The sequence below is a fragment of the Herpailurus yagouaroundi genome, unplaced genomic scaffold (assembly GCF_014898765.1).
Source record: "Herpailurus yagouaroundi ecotype Mexico unplaced genomic scaffold, PumYag 28, whole genome shotgun sequence".
Lineage (NCBI taxonomy): Eukaryota > Metazoa > Chordata > Mammalia > Carnivora > Felidae > Herpailurus > Herpailurus yagouaroundi.
In genome coordinates, this window is record NW_024412376.1 from 36,313,335 (window position 1) to 36,329,521 (window position 16,187).

The window sequence follows — 16,187 nt, forward strand, 5'->3', positions numbered from 1 at the left end:
TATTCTTTCCTGACTGAATGGTCTTGGCATCCTTGTTAAAAATCAGTTGGGTTTAGGGGCACCTGGGTGGCTCAGTCAGTTAAGCGTCCGACTTCGCCTCAGATCATGATCTCGCAGTTGGTGAGTTCCAGCGCCACATGCGGCTCTGTGCTGACAGCTCAGAGCCTGGAGCCTGCTTCAGATTCTGTCTCCCTCTCTTTCTGCCCCTCCCCTGCTCATGCTGTCTGTTTCAAAAAGAAATAAACAGTAAAAAAAAAAAAAAAAAAAAAAATTAAACATCAGTTGGGTTAACTTCTGGACTCTCAATTCTATTAACCTCTCATTAACCAGTATGTCTTCCCCCCCGCCCAAGTAATCTAAACCCAATGTGGGGCTCAATCTCACAACTCCAAGATCAAGAGTAGCATGCTCTACTGACTGAGCCAGCCAAGTGTTCCTGCGTGTCTATTCTTACAATAGCACCACACTCTCTTGATTATTGTAGCTTTGTAAGAAGTTTCGAAGTTGGGAAATTTGAGTCTTTCAACTTTGTTGTTCTCTTTCAAGATTGTTTTGGCTATTCTGGGTCTCCTATATTTTCATATGAATTTTACGATCAACTTACTAATTTCTACAAAAAAGTGGTTAGTATTTTGATAGGTTTTACATTACATCTACAGAACAATTTGAGGAGTATTTCCATCTTAACAATGTTAAGTCTTTCTATAAACACAGAATGTCTATTTATATAGGTCTTTAGTTTCATTCAATGTTTTGTACTTTTCAGGACAAATATTACACTTCCTTGACTAATTCTATTCCTAAGTATTTCATTCATTTGGGTGCTATTGTAAATGAACTTTTAAAATTTTATTTTCAGATAGTTCGTTAGTATATAAGATACATGTGATTTTTGTATATTGACTTTTTGTATCCTATAGCCTGCTGACCTCACTCACTACTCAACATGGATACTTTTCTCTTTTTTGCCTAATTGGGCTGTCTTGAACTTTCAGTACAACGTTGAAAGAAGGGGTGAAAAAGGTCATCCTTGGGGAAAGCATGCAGCCTGTCACTATTCAATAGAATGTTTGCTGTAGATTTGTTGTAGATGCCCTTTTTAAATTGAGGAAGTTCACTTCTATTCCTAGTCTGTTGAGTGTATCATGAAAGGGTGCTGGATTTTGTCAAATATTTTTTTGTGTATTAAGACAATCATGTTGTTTTTGTCACAAATTACATTATATATTTTTTGCCCAACAAAAGAGGATTACCATTTTTGTGTATGCAGCTGTTTTTTAAATAAAATAGAAGAACCATAAGGAGATACAAACAAAAATAGATATATACTCTTTTCTATATTTACCTATGAAGTAAACTTTACCAGTGTTTCTTCATGTCACTATGCAGTGTCCTTTCAATTCAATGAGAAAGACTTCCATATTTTTTAGGGCAGGTCTGCTAACAATAAACTCTCTCAGTTGTTGTTTACCTGTTTACCTTACTTTTCCTTCATTTTTGAAGGAAAATATTTCTGGATATAGAATTCTTGGTTGACGGTTATTTCCCCCCTTAATCATTTTGAATATGTCATCACAATGTCTTTGGCCTCTATGCTTTCTAATAAGAAACAAGTTGTTAATCTGATTGAAGTTGTATATGATGAATCACCTCCTCTTTGTTGCTTTCAAGATTCTCTACCATTTGACAATTTGAGTATGATGAGTCTATATGTGCATTTTTTTGGGACGCTGCCCTAAGTTGGAGTTTGTTTTTTTGATGTATAGGTTAATGTTTTTCATCAAATTTGAGAAGTTTTCAGCTTTTACTTTTTAAAATATTCTTTGAGCCCCATTCTCTCATCCTCTCCTTCTGGGACTTCCATTATATATGTTGGCACTCGTGACGCCATGACACAGGTCTCTTGAGACTCCAATGATGTTTCTTCATTCTTTTTTCTTTCTGTTCCTCAGACTGAATGATCTCAACTGAACTATCTCCAAGTCACTGATTCTTTCTTTTGCCTGTTCAATTTGGCTATTAATCAATCCCAAGTGAAGTTTTCGTTTCAGTTATTATAGTTTTCAACTCCAGCATTTCATTTGGTTCCTTTTTAATAATTTCTACCTCTTTGCTGATATTCTCTATTTGGTGAGATATCATCCTCAGACTTTTCTTTAGTTCTCTAGGCATGTTTTTCTTTAGCTCTTTTAACATATTTAAAATAGCTGACTAAAAGTCTGTGTCTAGCAATCCAACATCATGTATGTTTCTGTGCATAAACCATACTTTCTTTGTAGATCTTGCAATTTTTTTCTTGTTGAAAATTGGGACATTTTAAAAAACATAATGTGGCCACTCTAGAAATAAGATACTTCCTCCCTTCCCAGGGTTGTTGTTTTGGTACTTGTTGTTATTGTTTGTATAGCGATTTGTCTGAACAAATTCTGTAAACTCTGTATTCTTTATTATGTGAGGCCACTGAAGTGTCTAGTTCGCTTACTAGGCAGTTAATATTTGAACAGAGATTTCCTTAAACACCTGGACTAAAACTCCAGGTCTTTGCTGAGTGGCTCTCTGTGTGTGTTGGGGCAGGTTTCAACACTCAGCTAGGCAATTTACAACCCTGTCTTAGCTTTCAGTTCCTATATGCCCTGAGTGCCAAGGTCTGCTAGAGGTGGGACTTTCCTGGGAATGTGCACAGCCCTATGCATATGGCCTTCCAGATTTCCAAAATCTGGTGCTTTTCAAGACACCTATAACATGTCTTTCAACCTCTCCTTGTAAGCTCTTTGATTAGTCTGCTGTTTGCCTTAACTGGTATTCATCAGTTCAAACAGCTATGGGGTCAAAACTCTTGTCTATAATTGTTTTAGACAACTGCTCCCCAAGAAGTGGCTGTTAGTACTGGGCATACTACAAGCCAGATCAAATAAAGATAATTCTTCCTATTGGTGCTTTCAGAGAACCATCAAAGATGTCAAATAGTGACAACTTGGGAAAATGAAGGTCTTAAAGAGCTCCAGCTCCAATTTACTCCCTCTGATACCAGGAATGCAGGGCTCTTAGTTTTCAAGATTATTGCTGAGCTATAGAGAAGGGGATAAGAATAGAGCAAGTTAAAATACCATAAAACTTATTATTCTTGCTGATATTCAGCCATTTTTCTTGAATAGGCAAATCTTTGGTTCTTTTCCAGAATTCTGGAAAAGTTGTGACAATTTTTGCCAGCTTTCCTGGAAGGATAAATTTTCAGAGGTCCTTACTCCATCATTTTCACTGTCATCCTGGCATTTCCAAAAATATTTCTTAAGTACTTCTAAGATCTACTTTTAAGTATTTTTTTAGGAATTCAATGTTTACTACAACTTATTTTATCTGTTCTCACTTCAGTAATGGTCAGAGTAGCTAAAATTAAATTTCATGTTTCATACATTATTACTTTCACTTCTCACTTCTTAGATATCTGTAACTAAACTTGCTAATAATTAATGTAGATACCAATAATCAGCTAACATGATGAAATTTATTTATTTTTTTTAATTTTTTTTTTTCAACGTTTATTTATTTTTGGGACAAAGAGAGACAGAGCATGAACGGGGGAGGGGCAGAGAGAGAGGGAGACACAGAATCGGAAACAGGCTCCAGGCTCCGAGCCATCAGCCCAGAGCCTGACGCGGGGCTCGAACTCACGGACCGCGAGATCGTGACCTGGCTGAAGTCGGACGCTTAACCGACTGCGCCACCCAGGCACCCCGAAATTTAATTGTTCCTGCAAGAATTACTGAGAAATAAGTAAAAGATAATACACTGCCAGGTCTCTATGAACATAAAAATTAGTTATTATCAGCAGAAAAACTTTCAAAATAAACTATGACTGAGATTACCCTGATGGTTGTAATATGGGTGCTGTAGCCACACTATTAAGAACCAAATCTTATTAAACTCAACTTGTGAAACTCATAATCCTTTAATCCAGTATAATCTTTTATGCAATAACATGATAGTCAATATCCTATGAAACCTCTCATTAGCAAAAAGCATGTTTTAAAAGCAGTAAGCTCTCTGGGGAAAGGAAATAATCTCATCTGGAGGAATAGAGATTAAAATCTAAAACAATTATCTAGATTTAGTAATAAGGAATTACTGCCATTTACTACTTAAATGTTTAAATTTCTTGAATCTATGGGTTTATAATTTACATCAAATTTGAGAAAAAATAGCCTTTACTTCTTCTGATATTTATTTCTTCAGGTATTTTTCAGGGTTGGACACATACACATACACACACCACCCTATGCCCCCAGCATACACTCCTTTTGGGACTTCGATTACACATATATTAGGTCACTTGAAGTTGTCCTACATTTTAGGGATGCTATTTGCATTCAAAACATTTATTTTTCCTGAGTTTCATTTTGGATACTCTCTACAGCTAGCCTTCAAGTACACGAATCCTATTTGACAATAAATTGTATATTAAAAAAAAAAAAACCAAATACACGAATCCTTTCTTTTGAAAAGTTTAATCTGCTATGAATCCAATCCAGTTTCTCATTTCAAGTATTATGGTGTTCAACTCCAGGACTCTGACATGAGTTTTTATATTTTCCGTGTTTTTTGTTTTTTTTTTCTAATGTTTATTTTTGAGAGAGAGAGAGAGACAGAGCATGAACGTGTAAGGTGCAAAGAGAGAGGAAGACACAGAATCCAAAGCAGGCTCCAGGCTCTGAGCTGTCAGCACAGAGCCTGATGTGGGGCCGGAACCCACGAACCTTGAGGTCATTACCTGAGCCAAAGTTAGATGCCCAACCAACTGAGCCACCCAGGTGCCCCTATATCTGCCGTATTTCTACCTAACTTTTGGAACATATACAATACATTTGTGATAGCTTTTAATGCTATGGTCTTCTAATTCTGCTATCTGCATCAGCTCTGGGTCAGTTTTGATTGAAGGATTATTCTTTTCATTAAGGGTCACGTTTTCCCACTTCTTTGCATGCCTGGTAATCTTTCATTACATGCTAGACACTAATTTTATTTTGTTGGGTGCTGAGCAGGTTTGTATTCCTGTGAATATTCTTCAGCTTTGTTCTGGGATGCATTTAAGTGACTTTGCAATATAGTCTAATGTTTTCAAGATTTATTGTTATGATTTGTCAGATGCGTGGAGGACAAAGCTCAGTCTAGGGCTAATTAGTCCTTGCTAGTGAGGCAAGATGGCCTTGAGTGCTCTACCCAGTGCCCTATGAGTTATGAATTTTTCTAGTCTGCTTGGTGAGAATAGGCACTACTCTTGGTCCTGTGTGAGTGCTAGATACTGTTCCTTCTAATTCTTTGAAACTGTTCTTTCCCCAGCTTTGGGTAGTTTCCTCATATGCATGCACCAAATACTTGAGGGGAACCCTCTGTAGATTCCCAGGGTTCTCTTTCTGTGTAATTTCTCCTCTCTAGTAGGCTGTCCTGTGAACTCCAGCCACAATGGTCTCCTTGATTCTCAGTTCCATCTACAGGGCTCTGCCTAGGTTCTCCTTCCTTGTGCCACAGCCCAGAAACTCAATAAAATAAGCTGACACAATTTTAAGACCTAATTTGTTTCCTTTCTCTAAGAAGCATTGTCCTTTATTGTCTGATATCAAGTATCTTAAAAACTTATTTGATGTATTTTGTTTGTGTTTTTTAAGTGGGAGGATAAATTCAGTCTGTTACTACTCTATCTTGCCTACTAGTGGAAGTGCCACATCTGAGTAAAATTTTATTCGTTAGCTGTTCTGAATTTTAAAAGCAGAGGAATTGGGCATTTCTCTATAAAAGTATGAACTGAAGTTAATCTAAAATTCTTGCTTTGATAGTTTTTTTTCCCCCTTCTGATTATAGTGTGGTAGCTTTCCATAGAAAAAAATATCTTACCTTAAAAAATATTAAAAAGATATCGTACCTTTACATCTAAAATAGATTTATGGAATAATGTGATTATCCTACATAACTGCTATCTATTAAATATGTTGTAATTTTCTATAATTAATGCATTTTATAAAGATAGATATTTTTAATGGAGTAAAATAAAAATTATACAAAGCCAGGAAGGACCCTTATCCTCTCATAACCCTATAAAGATCAGAAATGTACAAGGTAAAAATGTCAAAAATTAATACACATGTAATGGATTCACCATTACAAAATTCTACAGCATCCAAATAGGGATCCATCTTAGGTGACTACATAATTAAATATGAAAAGATAATCTAGGTCTGATGTTGATGAAGAACGGTAAAGTCTCTTAACTCACTGTAAACCAGAAAACATTTTCTTCTCATTCACTTAGACCTCATAGCCTGCATAATACTCATTCACACTGGCATGTTTTCCCTTAGGTTGGGAAATAAATCACCAAAGAGAAGGGTTAAGATGGAGAACAGAATTCAGGCAACCAGCATAAACTAGTTACAACTTCCTCCTCGACCATGCTATTCTACTTTCCAGAAAATTCATCATCCTTTATATACCTTGAAACTTCTTCCATCAATTTCATCGCCTTTCTAAGAGGGGAGGCAATTGCCAAAATTGCTGCTTGATCCAGAGGTACAAGGAATGGCAACAGCTGAAATTACATGCCTGAATTAAAAGTTTTCCCCATTCACAAATCGATCTGGCACAATTCTCTATCCTTGTGGATTTCCTGAACTGCATGATGATCCACTGGCACAGGATCACCATCAGTATTGTTTTGTAAGACTAAGTAAGTTTCAGTCATTCTGGAGTAGACAGAAGTAATTAAAATTAGGGAAAGGACTGTAAAAACAGGTCATAAGCAGAAGTGCTGTCAGGCAGGTCATGTGCCCAGGGAAAGAGCAACGGCAATATAACGGGGACCATGAGGTAGAAAAGCAGAAGCCTTGACTGGGCATGGCTATGAGTTGTAGGTCACTGAGAGAGGAGAGAATGAAATGGGTAAGCAAATAATTGGCACTTTCAGGGAAAAGTCCCAGATTTACACAAAACTGAAATCAGGAAGGAAGGCAGAGCCAAGAAAGAGTAATAAGTGAAGGATCAGATTTGATAACTGTGAAAACAGAATTCCCATGATGACCTACTACAGGGTACAGACATGTTGATCCTAAAACCAAACCACCTGGAGGCATTCAATCTGGGTGAGAAAACCGTTCTCAAAGCTCTCTTTCATGAGAAGCTGCTCAAGACACACACTGGACATCCTAACAAGCAGTATATAATTCCTTTTAAAGACGAATCATGAGCAGGCCTAGCTTCCTCATAGTAACCTACGGCACCACTTTGAGGTGCTCGTGTTCAAGCAGGGTCATTTGATATTAGTTAAAACTTTGAAACGGATAAAAGTCATTAATTTTGTAGATTTGGTTACACTTTATTTTGCAGGATGATGATAAATGAAATTCATCTGTGGGCAGCATTAAAGAGCTAATAAGTCTCTCTAAATGCCTGATTTACAGAAAATGACTGGCTGGAGAGGGCGGGTGGGCTCTTCTACCTCCACTTCTCTGGGAAAAACATCCTGGGGAATCGGCTGAACCAGGGCCAATACATATCACCATCTAGGCTGTGGACTACATGTGATTAATGCCTCCTGGAGTTGTGCAAAGTAGGGATCTGTCTCTAAAATTAAATTTAACTTTAGATTACACTAACTGAACTGCTTAAATATTTTTTAGTTGTAAGGAATACCATCAAGGAGAGCTTAATTGTAATCAAATACTCTCAAGCTAATTTTATTTATTTATTTATTTATTTATTTATTTATTTATTTATTTATTTATTTAGAAAGTGGGAGCATGAGTAGGGGAGAGGAACACAAGGGGAGGGAGGGGGAGATGGGGAGAGGGAGAAAGTAAGACAAAGAATCTTAAGCAAGCTCCATGCTCAGCATAGAGCCCAACACAGGGCTCGATCCCATGACACTGGAATCATGACCTGAGTCGAAATCAAGAGTCAGATGCTCAACGGACTGAGCCACCCAGGTGTCCCTCAAGCTAATTTTAATTTTTTTTCAACGTTTATTAATTTTTGGGACAGAGAGAGACAGAGCATGAACGGGGGGAGGGGCAGAGAGAGAGGGAGACACAGAATCGGAAACAGGCTCCAGGCTCTGAGCCATCAGCCCAGAGCCTGACGCGGGGCTCGAACTCACGGAGCGCGAGATCGTGACCTGGCTGAAGTCGGACGCTTAACCGACTGCGCCACCCAGGCGCCCCTCAAGCTAATTTTAAAGTACCAAATATTTTCAATTTCTCTCAAAGCCTTCAATCACATACTATTAGTTTTGTCTAAAAGTTTCACTTGGTAAAGTTCCCTAAATGAAAAGACAGGCTAAGACAGAAAAATGTGAAGAAATTTATACATATTTTCCTAGGCAATTACATGCAGTGCCCTTATAATATACTCTTTCATTTCCTCAAATATTGAAATTTCTATCTTTACATAAATATATAAAAACTATTCAAAATAAAGCTTTGGAGATTGGTTTTAAAGTAAAGGAAAACATCATTGGTGTATTCAAAAGGCAAGTCAATGCACAGACTGATTTTCTGTAACTTGCAAACTCCTATTTTTGGTAATATCTTTCCTAGAAGATAATGGTGGATTTCATTCTCAAGTCATTGTGCTTGGGGCCAACTTAACTCCTTCTCTGAGTCCTCAGTTTCCTAAGCTTATAGTTTATATCTTTATCCTTCTACCCTATCTACCTTCATTACCCTTGAAATGCTTACAATTTCAAAGTTGTCACTGTTCAATGCTTTAATGTTAAGACTCTTTAATGGAAATATTAATGCAATATTAATACTACTAATGGCTTGATTTTCTCATTATACATGGAGAATGGCTACCAGGCAACTAGAAGTATAAAATCTCTTTCATGAGTAAAGTTAAAAAACTTCAAGAGATGATATAAACTTACGTATTTCTTCCACAACTTGTGGGTCACATTCTCTGTATTTTTCTACTTCTGCCTTTAGCTGTTCTCTTTGGTCTCGAAGTGAAGAAAGCTCTTTTGCTAGCATAGTTCGCTCTTCCTGCATTCAAAATAGTTTTATGTACAATTAAGACAAGTAAAATGCCATAGGTTATAAGGCTATACATTTTATAAACATTTTATTTCTCATAACTAATGTGCACTAGGCTTTGGACATTATATATACACATACCTATATTCACAGTATAAGGACAAACTCAATTCTCATTTTTCTCTGAAATCTCAAACATCTATCATATATTTTGATTAAGTGGATGGGAATTATATATAGAATGGACCACTCATAAACAGATGAGAAGTCACTGATTATGTATGAATTTAAAGATGACTAGGTCATCATATGTTAGGAAAAAGTGCCTCTTCGATCTATATATAGAAGTAATATTTTAGAGCAACATAATCATTACAAGTGTGGTAGACAATTTTTCAACCTTTAAGGATGATCAACCTTGAAAAATATTTAAAGAGGTCAGAAATAACAGAATTACTGCTTGTGGTCTCCTATCACTTTCCTTTAAAGGTAAACCGGAATAAACTTTTAATACAACAGGATCTGATAAACACCACTTGAAATTTCCCGCCAGAGTTCTCACTAACAGGTAGAAGTCACAGTGTCACAGTTTTCAATTCATATGTGTGAAAGGTTATGGTACAGACTGAGAGGATAAGCCTGAAGCAACACCAAGTAGAGTTCAAGCTGTCTGATGGGACTTATTTAAGGTCCCTTGCTAGTTTATATTTTGGTACCTGTATTTTTTGACTTTTGCCTTTAACTGTTCTCTTTCATTCCAAAGTGAAGAAGCTCCTTTGCTAGCATTTGTACAGGGAATGTATATACAGGGCATCATGGTCGGACGCAGCACAACCCAACAGAACTCTACAATGACAGAAATGTTCTAGATCTGTGCTCTCCAATGCAGGAAACCTTAGCCCCGTGTACCTAGTGAGTACATGATATATGGCTATTGTTACTGAAAAACTGAATTTAACTGCATATGTTTTAAATTTAAATATAAATAGCCAAAAATGATTACAGTGTATACTGTATTAGTACAACTCAGAAGAGATTTAAAAATAATTACAATACGGGCACCTAGGTGTCTAAGTCAGTTAAACTTCTGACTCTTGGTTTTAGCTCAGATCATGATCTCACAAGTTCAACTCGTGATCTCATGAGTACAAGCCCCACACTGGGCTCTGTGCTGGCAGCACGGAGCCTGCTTGGGATTCTCTCTCTCTCCCTCTCTCTGTGCCCTTCTCTTGCTCTCTCTCAAAATAAACAAACATTAAAAAAAAAAAACAACTATGACATAAGATAATTACTTTGCCACCCACACCCAAATTATACACGCTCCATGAGAAATGAGACAAGCAGCAAAATGGGGAAGAATCTGTGAAGGCAATGATAGTTCTCCAGACACCCTGAACTGGTAGCCACCTCAGACTGTTACTAGCACTGAGATTTTTGCCAAATTACTTCACTTTTTTGTGTCTTTAGTTACTCAAATTAAAAACGGAGACAGTAATAGTGGCCACATCCTTGCACTATTGGCAGGATTCAATAAATATAAGATGCATTGGGACAGTACTTGCCTGGCTCACAGTAAGCAGATTATAAATGCTAGCTATCTCTTCATCATCATCATCGTCAGCAGCAGCAGCAGCATCACCATGGATAATACCTAGTAAACAGCGGCTAGGTGTTTCTAAAAAATCATGATTGGTGTTCTCACGATTAACACAAGAGTCCATCATGCTCAGGAGCCTTTCTAAACTACTACAGTCTTCTGATAGACGCAAGCACCAACTAGGTTTTTTCCTAGCTGCAATAGATCCAGTGGGCTGGGTAACATGCAGCAGACAACTTTTGGGCATGGGTATGTCACCATTAATCGAAGGTGCTTCTATAATTTATTGCCAATGTTAAAGAAAAAAAAGGATCAAATAAAGAAATAGTAATTGCTCTGTCAATTAAAGAAATATAACAGCTTCAGGTTATGCCAGAACTTACCTTCCCTTGAACATTTTTCAAAAATTACCAAATTCCAATTCCTATCTGTGACTGCTGACTATTCACATAAAAGAAGGTATGTGAAATAATTGTGAAAAGCCACTGCAAACCTGTGATATATTATTTTCTACAATGTGACGGGGTTTTGTTTTGTTTTTTTAATTTTTAATGATTATTTTTGAGAGACAGAGAGAGTGCGAGTTGAGGATGGGCAAAGAGAGAGAGAGAGACACAGAATCCAAAGCAGGCTCCAGGCTCCGAGCTATGAGCACAAAGCCTGACGTGGGGCTTGAACCCACAGACTGTGAGACCATGACCTGAGCTGAAGTCGGACACCTAACCGACTGAGCACCCAGGCGCACCATAATGTGACAGGTTTTTCACAATCAAGTGATACAAACAGAGGCCTAGATGGAATGCTTAGTGGTGCCTGCTGATCTTTAATAGTTTTTTTAAGTCATAAATCCATACTTGAGATAAAGATGAAACTAGAAAGTCAAGTGATTTTTAAAAACCCCTAACATAATACTTTAGAGAACATTACACTTTTTAAAATAAAACAGTGTATCAGTATTCATTTAAATAATTTAGAAATATTACAAACCCTCAAGGATAATATATTGATAGTTTCAATATGTTCTATGCCAAGACTTAAAAACTTGACTCTCAAAATTTTTCATAAGCATTTATAAAGGGCTTACCTTGTGCTAGGCCCTCTTCTAAATGCTTTGCAAATATAAGCTAGCTTAAGCCACAGGATAACCCAAGGAGGTAGATTTTGTTCCCTATTTTATAGCTGGGAAAACTGAGAACAGAAAATTTAGGAGACTTTCATACCCAGGCCACCTGGCCCCAGAATTTATGCTTCTATGTTATGCTGCCATATATAATAATAAAAAATAAATCTATACTTAAAATTAGTAAATCCTACCAGGTCCAATGTCCATGTCCTTTGCTGTACTCACCTCTCTTCTGATAGGAATGGCATACTCCTCATAGATAACTCTATGTTCTTAGTTTTCTATTTAGAATTGACATTATTAAGGAATCTACAGACACAAACTTACCGTTTCATGTCGGCCAACTTTAGCTTTCTCAATGCTTTTCTGTAGATTTGCATGCTTTTGGTTTCCCTCAGATAACTGGAGAATTAAAAGAAACAAAATGGCTTCCAATGATGAACTTGCTTAACATGAAATTTATAAGTCAAGAAGTCAAGATGAGATTTGTTTTCAGCCCAAGTCAGTGTAACAAGTAAGTCAAAAACTACATTGGGAACTAACTTCTCTAATTTGAAGCAACCTACCATGAATCATTAGGGCAGAATGAAAAAAAACAAACAAACCAAAAACGCTGAAAAATATATCCTCTCATCCAATCAGAAAAATGAATAATACGCTTTCAGTCTTTTCTGAAATCTTTATTTATCAGGTCCTCCAACTCCATGCCAAGTAACTTGAGGTATATTATTTAGGTAAGAACTGAATTTTAAGTGATGAATCACTAAATTCTACTCCTGAAACCAAAACTATACTATATGTTAGCTAACACAAATTTAAATTAAAAGACATGAATTTGAAAATTCAAAAAAATGTTTTATATACTTCTTTCTTCAAATTTCATTTCATTTCTGCCTAAAGTGAAATAAAACACTCTAGACTATTTCTTACAGACTTGTAGTATTATGGTCTATCTCACTGACTGAGTCAAAAATGAATGCCTCACTTATTATTCTTAAATCAGTTACATTATAAGCCATTACATACTTGATATACTAAGTTCTTCAAGAAGGAAAAATCTATTAGTCTGTTGCAGTTTTTATGCATGTTTTACATACCTTAAAAGTGATCAGTTCAAGTACTATACTAAGCTTAGAAAGTGGTAAGTTATATGTGGAAGTGGATTAAATAATACCAGCATAAAGAGACCAAAACATAGAATATTCATTAGCATATGGCTGGGACCACACCAAAAAGGACTGGATAGCTTAAAAACATTGCTTCCCTTTGTCTCAATTTTATTAATCTCACCTGGGCCCACGACTAAAGCATCAAAGGATATTCCCAATACTAAATTCACCACATCTTCTGCTAGTTAGAAATTTCAGACTCATATGATTAAGAGCCTTCTTAAAATCTATTCCACTCCTCCCTCACTCTTGAGTTACAAACATTTAGAAAATAATTAATGACTGGATGAATTTCTTTAGGCTGATTATAAGAAGCTGACCTTTCACAATATGACCTAGTTATATGTACAGGGTAAATAATACTTATGTGTCATAGATTAAAAGTCACAAACAGTATCTTCCAAAAGTTAGTGGCTTTATCCTGGCTTTAGGAAATCTTCCATTTCTCAATATGCATAAAGGAAACATTGTCAGCTTTCCTTTAATGGCTCTCTCATCACTGATTCTAATCCATAGCACGAACAAGATCCATCTGTGTTGCCAAGAAGACATCACCACCAAACCAGCTACACCTCTTCTGAGAGTAATTATCTTCCGAGGTTTAAAAAAAAAAAAAAAAAAAAAAAATCTGTAGATTTAGGAGCCAAAATATGCTTTAAAGTCCTAGATTTAACAAGATCTAGTTATTTATTTTTTCTAATTTTTTTTTGACGTTTATTTATTTTTGAGACAGAGAGAGACAGAGCATGAACAGGGGAGGGTCAGAGAGAGAGAGAGGGAGGGAGACACAGAATCTGAAACAGGCTCCAGGCTCTGAGCGCTCAGCACAGAGCCCGACGCGGGGCTCAAACTCACGAACCGTGAGATCATGACCTAAGCCAAAGTCGGAGGCTTAACCGACTGAGCCACCCAGGCGCCCCAAGATCTAGTTTTTTAAAACAAGGGTTCCCGTTTATAAAATAGTGCCATGTTTAAAAAGTTAATATTCCACCCTGCAGGACTCCCCTGAAATAATAAAGGCATGTGACATTTAAATTCAGGAGAATCTTCCAGTGAAAAAATACATATTTCCATTAAAAATGCTTTTTAAAAAACCAGATAAGAAGATGTTATCCAAATAGTTAATAATTATATAAAAATAAGCCAATAATTAGTAGATATATATCTTAATTACACTGATGAAGTGTCTTCCAGGTATTGTATGGCTGCTTGTAAGTATGTATAACTTAAAAGCATTTGAAAAAGCTAATTCAGGAATTCCTTAACTCTGAAAATAATATCTGTTTTAAATGTGATTTCATGATTTGTCATTTTAAGTACGTTGGTAAGGGGGGAAGGCACAACCTAAATGACATGCTCAGATGAGAAGCATCTGCTAATTATCCGAAGTACTGAAGCAACTTGGTTCAGCTCAATAGGGAAGGACTCCTGGCCCTTGTTCTCAAAATCTCAACTACCAGAAACAATGAAAGCAACTCCTGTGAGGCGCCCCTGCTAACAGCTTTTCACCTACACATCTCTCAGAAGCAATATTGCTAAAGTTTTTAACACATACCCTGGAATTAAACCAAACCCAGGCTTTCAAGTAAAAAGAGAGGGATTTTTGGCCACTGTATAGATACTATCTAAGCCAATGGTACAAACTTGAGCATATATCAGAATCACCTGAAGGGCTTGTTAAAACACAGGTTGCCAGGCTACACCACGCAGTTTCTGAATAGTAGGTCTGGAGTAGAACTTAATAATCCGTATTTCTAACGTGCTCACAGGTGATGGGTGATGCTGACGCTTCCGGTCTGGGGGCACCACACTTTTGAGAACTACTGGTCTGAACAAAAACCTGTTTTGTTACAATAACAAACCCAACTAAAATACATGAGATATTTATAAATGGGAGAAGATTATCTAGTTCATCAGCAAAAATGAATTACTGCTAAGTATTATAACCTGAACTAGAAACAAAATATCTTAATAATTGTCACTAAAAGAAATACAAAAGACCACATTTACAAAAATAGGAAAATGAGTGATACTCTACATTCCAGAAAGGTATTCACCATAAAATCCCTTTGAAGAGCACTCTATATACATTTCTATAAATAAAACAGGAACCAACTATACACTACACCAAGTCCATTTCCTACTTTCATTAAATAATGTTTTAAAACCCAGCAACTCAGAACAAACAACAGCAACAACAACAGATACTACTTATAATTAGTGAGAAGAGGAATTCATCTTTAGATTTGAGGATCTGACACAATGCCTCTCTTTAATGCATTCCAGACCACCTATACAGATACTGAGGGTTGAGAAACATAATGCCAATGTTTTCTAAAGGGGTAGTTCACTGCTTGGAGGAAATGCCTATTCATAAGAGGAACAGAAAGATTGATTCAAGCTGTCTGCATCGGAATTCTGATTTGCTCCTTTTAAGAAATAAAACAATGTCAAAGCATTAGGGAAGGAACATAGAGATTTCCATAGGTGAGAAAGAATGTCAGGAAACAGAGAATGCAGAAAAGAGGTAACAGCAAGAGAAACCAGATCAGTCTACTGCTTTATCAAGACTCACATACAGTATATTATGGGAAAAATAGATTCTATGTCTTTTGTTTCTCTTTAAAAAAAAAAAAGAGCAGTTTCATTTACTTTAATATTTAACATATCTAAAAAGTCTTGTTAGAGTATCTACAACTTTAAAATTTACTTTTTAAGGCAACATTTCATTTAGGCATCAGTGACAAGGAAACTAAGAACACTGAAAAGAAATATATAAAGACAGGAGCCGTGTAATTGCCTTAACAACAGAGAAATTTTAAATCAGTATTTCATGGTATGAATGTGTCACAATTATGTAGCCAAAGGAAATGTTTTGGAAGAATCTTTAATGACACTATAAAATACAGAACAGAGTTTTTAAAAAGCTGGAAACACGACTGTCAATACATTTGAGAGCCTATTCATGACCAAAAAAAAAAAAAAAAAAAAAAACCCCTGCAAGAAAATGCACAAAAATTTAAAAATGGTTATCTCTGTACTGTGGATCATATTTTTAAACTTTCTATATAATAAGCATATGTCACTATTATTTAAAAAAATTATTTCCCCATTATAAGCAATATATATTCTCAAGAAATTAAAATGAGTACATTTTTGTTAAAAGACTAAAACAGGGGCACCTGGGTGGCTTAGTAGGTTAAGCATAGCATCCTCTTGGTTTCAGCTCAGGTCATGATCTCACAGTTCATGGGTTCGAGCTCCACATGAGGCTCTGCACT

At 36.3% G+C, this 16,187-nt stretch overlaps 1 protein-coding gene across 2 annotated transcripts in view; it reads right to left on the reverse strand.

Moving 5' to 3' along the window:
- Nucleotides 1-16,187, reverse strand: part of MND1 (meiotic nuclear divisions 1) — a 65,495-nt gene that overhangs the window by 10,989 nt on the left and 38,319 nt on the right. For both annotated transcript variants that reach the window (XM_040472058.1, XM_040472066.1), the window contains exons 5-6: nucleotides 12,065-12,139; nucleotides 8,912-9,026 (exon numbers count right to left, since the gene is read on the reverse strand). In XM_040472058.1, coding sequence (XP_040327992.1) covers nucleotides 8,912-9,026; nucleotides 12,065-12,139 — 190 coding nt within the window. The remainder of the gene's footprint in view (nucleotides 1-8,911; nucleotides 9,027-12,064; nucleotides 12,140-16,187) is intronic.